At 25.0% G+C, this 5,440-nt stretch overlaps 1 protein-coding gene across 1 annotated transcript; it reads left to right on the top strand.

The window, feature by feature from the left end:
* Positions 1 to 515: 515 nt before the first annotated feature.
* Positions 516 to 2,813, top strand: VNE69_01001 (uncharacterized protein; the record flags this gene model as incomplete). The annotated part of the gene is made up of 1 exon (XM_065472132.1): positions 516 to 2,813. One exon carries the CDS (start codon positions 516 to 518, stop codon positions 2,811 to 2,813), a length of 2,298 nt encoding a protein of 765 aa, XP_065328204.1.
* Positions 2,814 to 5,440: the final 2,627 nt, after the last annotated feature.

Here is a 5,440-nt window from a genome sequence, read left to right as displayed (position 1 = left end):
TAGCGAATATGGCAACTGTTAAAGGAGTGATGTCGGCAAATGGGAATGAAGCTGAAAAAGTGAAGTTGGAAAACATTAATAATTCCACAGAAACAAAATTCTGTGAAGAGCTGAATCCCATGAGCGATACCGGGGACAGCTATGCTAACACTATTTAAAATTTATTATAAAATAGCCCAATAAATTATTTATTTATTGTTTTTTAATATCATAAGTGCTTTGAGATTTTAGCTCTTCTTTGCTCTTCCTTTTTTTTTGCAGTTCGTTTTTGAGATTCGATAAAATGAACACCCTTAAAAAGGGGCTGTAGTTTGCTTAAGCCCATGGATTTGTTTTGACATTTAAACTGATGGGTTTTAAATAAAAAACATTTTTTTGCCTGTCAAAAATTTTGCTAAAGATTGAAATATTATTCATTGAAAATTTGGATGTCTAAATATTAAATAATAAAAAAAATATTAATACTTAATTTAATTAAAAATTTTTTACTATCTAAAAAAAATCGTTGTAACCCCATGAATATAATTAAATTTGTTGTAGCATTTTTAGTTGTACAATGTTCGGATATTGTGTATAATAATCTAAAAATTGCTTTTTTAAATAAAATAGCAGTAGGAGATTATTGTTTTTTGAATAATGAAAGCAGATATTTATGTGTAATGTTTAATTTTCACCTTCGCAAAAATGCAATAAAAGCAGGAATTAAGATTACAACTTTTCCTTGGCATTTTGAAGAATCAGAATATTTGATTGTGGATATGGAGAACAAATCTATTGATAATATCTTAAAGAAATTCGAAGAAAAATTATTTATTAAATACAAAAAAAAAGCAGCAGATGCTATAATATTAATATACAGACCAAACAATTGTAGAACTAATGCATTCTATAAAAGAATTATCAAACGGATAGAAAAAATAAATGACGAACGAAAAGAAATGCACATACGTCCTGATATCATTTATAAATATATAATTGGCATCGATTCTCTATGGTATAGAATGACCAAAGTATTGAGAGATGATTTGGAATTATACGGAGTTCGGATCGATTATAAAATTCCGCTATATATTGAAGAAAATACAGAAGGAATTTATTTAGTTATTAGTATTCAATTAGATAATATATATTATTGTTTTGAAATAGATGTTAAAGAACTTGATAGAAATTTGATATTATCACTGGTAGAATTTGAGCCTCCACATGAAGATGAAAGTCATGATCTGATTAGTAGGTTGTTTTGTGATTTGTATGCTTTTGTTTCTACTGATGATATCGGTTCCTTACATCCTTCACGCTTTTCAGTTTGTGAACTCAATAAAATTGAATTTTTCGAAAACAAAATACAAATGGGTTTAGAATGTGAAAAATTATGTCTTACTATTAACACTGATAATTTTAAATATATTTTAAGAAAGAAGGTAGGTAGAGGTGAAACTAAATTATTCATTTATGAAAAAACTTATTTAGAATTTCAAGGATTTTTTAAAAAAATTTATGCAATAGAACAAATGAAAGAGAAAGAAAATATCATAGAATTGTTTTATAGGTTGATGAGTAATAATAATCAAGTACTTTATTTATTAAATAGAATTTTAGATAAAACAAGCACTGTTCTGAATATTATTTTTAAATATCTTATAGACTGTCAGAATATAATTAATAAAAACGAACTAGAGTTGACAATAGGAAAAAAACAGAGAAATAAAACAGAAAGGCAAATAATCTTGGAAGCACTACAGGATATATTTTCGCGCGGCTATAAGTCATCAAGTACCTATCTAATTAAAATCTGTTTATTGCTAGAAGCTGAAGAGCTTATTAATAAAAACGATGTATTCGATGAACCAATATTTGGGACTTTGAAAAGAATTACTGAATTAGTTCCGTCGCAGGAAAATTCAATGAACATTATCTCGAGCGAAGATAATATTAATTTGTGTAAAGCATATCAATATTTAATAAAAAATTGTCTTGCGGATATAAAAATATATAAAAGAAATATTTGGAAGGTTGTATATAAATTTGCGGCATTGTTTACAGGTTTAGAAAAGACTGAATGCATTGCAGCTGATTATTATTATTATATCGTAAAAAGTAATGAGATCGCAAATTTGGGCCTCGGGGAAAATGAAGTTACTAAAAATTACGATACGGTAAGTAAAAAAATATTAGAAAAACATTTAGAAGACATTAAAAAAGAAAATTTAAAGTATTTTTATAATATTAAAAATATTATCGAAAGCATTAGCCATCTAAAAATGAGCGAAGAAGAAATAAAGATTAAAAGATCTGAAATAACGACACTCTTAAATAAAATAAATATAAAAATACATAGATTAAAGTTAATGTCTTTGAAAAATGAAGCTTTAAATGCAAATATTGAAAATTTATACGATGAAAAGACAAGAACTAAATTTGAAAATGACTTAAGAGAAAGAGGAAGAGAAGAAATAACAAATATTTATATAGGTGATATTGAAACTCACGAATTGATTAAATTCATAGATAAATATGACAAAAATATTCTACTCGAATATAATGATAACATTTTGATTACATTCTTTGCTGAATTGAGTGCTTTTATTGACAAAAATACAAAAAGAAGTTGTGAAAGAGATTTACCAAGAGTTTCTGTTTCACTTATCGAAAATAGTTTAAATAATGAAGCATTTAAACAATATGCTTGCGAAAAAATTCTTAGAAGGATGGTTAACATATTAGGTGAAATTGGCATATTAAAAAGTTTAAATAAATCAGGAATAACATTACATGATGATTTAGTAAAAACAATAAAAGATAAAGAAGAGTGAGATCTTAGAGAAAAATAAATATCTAATTTAACTAAATTGTGGTATACTTTGTTACGTTCTAATATCTTTATATTTTTCACAAAAAAATTAATGTAATCGTCGTTGTTGTAAATAGTGAATTCGAATCAACAACATATAGTGTTTTTATCTCAAGTATATGATGGTATCATCTTAATAATGACAGAGAAATAAGCATTTTAAAACATTCTCGAATGTATATTAAACCAAGATTTTCGATCAAAGTAATATATCAGTGGATAAAATATTGTCCAAGCATTATACACGCATAATAATGGCATGTTATACGATTTCTATCTTGTATTCAAAGTTATTAAATCCTAAAATAAGAACTTATAAAAATAATTTTCAAAGTGCATTAAATATATATTTAATAAATCCAACTCTTAACTTACAATTATTTTTAACATGGTGGAGAATAAAAAATAATCGAACCCAAACATAAACAAAGGAAGAGGTTAAAAATTCCGTCAAAGCATGAAACGTAAAAAAATGCAGTAATGATAGAATAGGGATGGTTATTTGTCAAAACGAAAAGAATGTAATGAATTGCATCAATCAAAGGAATCGGATAGGAGAAAACGTAGTTGGGCTGAGAAGAGTAGCGAAGAAACAGTATGAGGAAATTATATATGCTATGAGACATGTCCAGATGTAGCGTAGTGGTATTCCTATTATTCACACTCAAAGCTGTGTATGAAGATGGCTAACAACCAGTGTAAAAAAATCCAAATAGATTTAAAAAAAGAAGAAATCAAAAAAGACTATTTTGTTTTGAAGAATGAGATACACGGATAAAATTCGTACCATTGTTTGAAAGACATGTGTAAAGAAAAATCTCATGCCCATAGATCTTTTTTATAACAGGGAAATAAAGTACCGTAAAGACGAATACAATAAAACATAGTAAGACGCAGTAGAGTAAAGCGCAGACGATGGCTAATTTTCATAAAAATGCTCCTTTATTTTGAGAGCTAAGTAGTAGGGTAGAAAGTAGTAAAGATAATTACATCACCCAGTTCAAAATTTAGCGCGGGGATTTTACGAATAAAATTGTAATAAATTTAACCTGTAACTTACAATTATATTTAACACATTGAATTTAAATATAATGTATTTAAATAAAATACAAATACTTATATTAATATTAAATTGAAAACAAAAATATTTTTTAAGATTAAATATTATTATTTTATATATATAAAAACGATATGGCAATGTAATAATTTAAATTATTTATGTCGCAGAGCTCTAAGGGCTACATGTTTGACAGTTTACAATATTCTGATAAATAAAAATTTTTTATTTTACTCCCACGTATTGTAGAAGAAAAAGAAGATAATAAAACATTTTGATGTCGACCATATTGTAATTTTTATAATATATATAAAAATAAAATAAAAAGAAAAAAAATAATTTTCTATCATGAACGCATCAAAGGACGCATGAGAAAATTTATAAAAGTAATATTGCAACCATTTAATCATAAAATTTGATTTAGATATATTTAGACAAAATATAACGTGTTATGTTAAAGTGGAACTTTGCTTCATTCATATTTTGTATGAGTACGTAAGTAAGTATTCTAAATCAATTCAATCAAAAGTCTCTATTATGAAAAATATACTTTGTATATATTTATGATATAGTTTTGTAAAAAGTTTAAACTATATCAAATCTACAATGCCAACTTTAAGATATTTTTATGTCTTTCTTCAAATATTTAATAATAATTCCTTCATGTTTTCATTCCGACGGATTTTAATGTATAACTGTGGTATACATTTTATGATATAGTACGATTAACGCATTAATTTTGCAAGATCTAAACAAGATAGCTAAAAAATATGTACGTGATTCGAATTGAATAAACATTTATTTTTTATTGTATATCAGAATGATTATATTTGAAGACAAAAAAATTCTTACGTATTGTGTTATTACAGCTACATAAACATCTTTATTTCTCATAGTATGTATTTTACAATTTTTAATTTTATTTACTCCTTCTTATTTTTAAATATTTTATTTAAAAAATCAATAAATTCAAGTGAGATAGACTCGAATAAAAAAATTATTTAAAAACTTTTTAATGCCTGGCATTGACAGCCGCTCGAACATCCAGTTATTTAATGTACTACTTTAGAGCAATGCGAATTTCTTTGCCGTTTGACAAGACTATTAATATAAAATTAAAATATGTCTAAAATTGATAATGCAATTTTTATAAAACAATATGAGTCATTTCTGATAAAAAATAAATATAGATGATCTTATATATTAATAAAATTGTAAAAGATGTACAACATGAACATTGTTGGTTACTAAAAAGTATTCGTACATAATATATAATATTATTGAAGAATTAATGTTCATATTTTTATTACATTTTTCTAGTTTTAGTAATTTTAATGATTTTTAAAAAGATAAGACATTATCACTATAAAAAATGTTGAGAACAAACACTTAATTATACTATAATTCGTTTAATTTAAATCAATAAAACACACAAATCTAAAATTAAATAATCTAAGGAGAAAAAATACCTTGAAAAATAAAATATTATTTCTTTAAAACTGTCTAATTTTTTATTTGTGATGTATGGACCA

This window comes from Vairimorpha necatrix, chromosome 1 (assembly GCF_036630325.1).
Source record: "Vairimorpha necatrix chromosome 1, complete sequence".
Classification (NCBI taxonomy): Eukaryota; Fungi; Microsporidia; family Nosematidae; genus Vairimorpha; species Vairimorpha necatrix.
The sequence above is the reverse complement of the archived record's forward strand: the minus strand, read 5'-3'. Positions and strand labels throughout refer to the sequence as shown.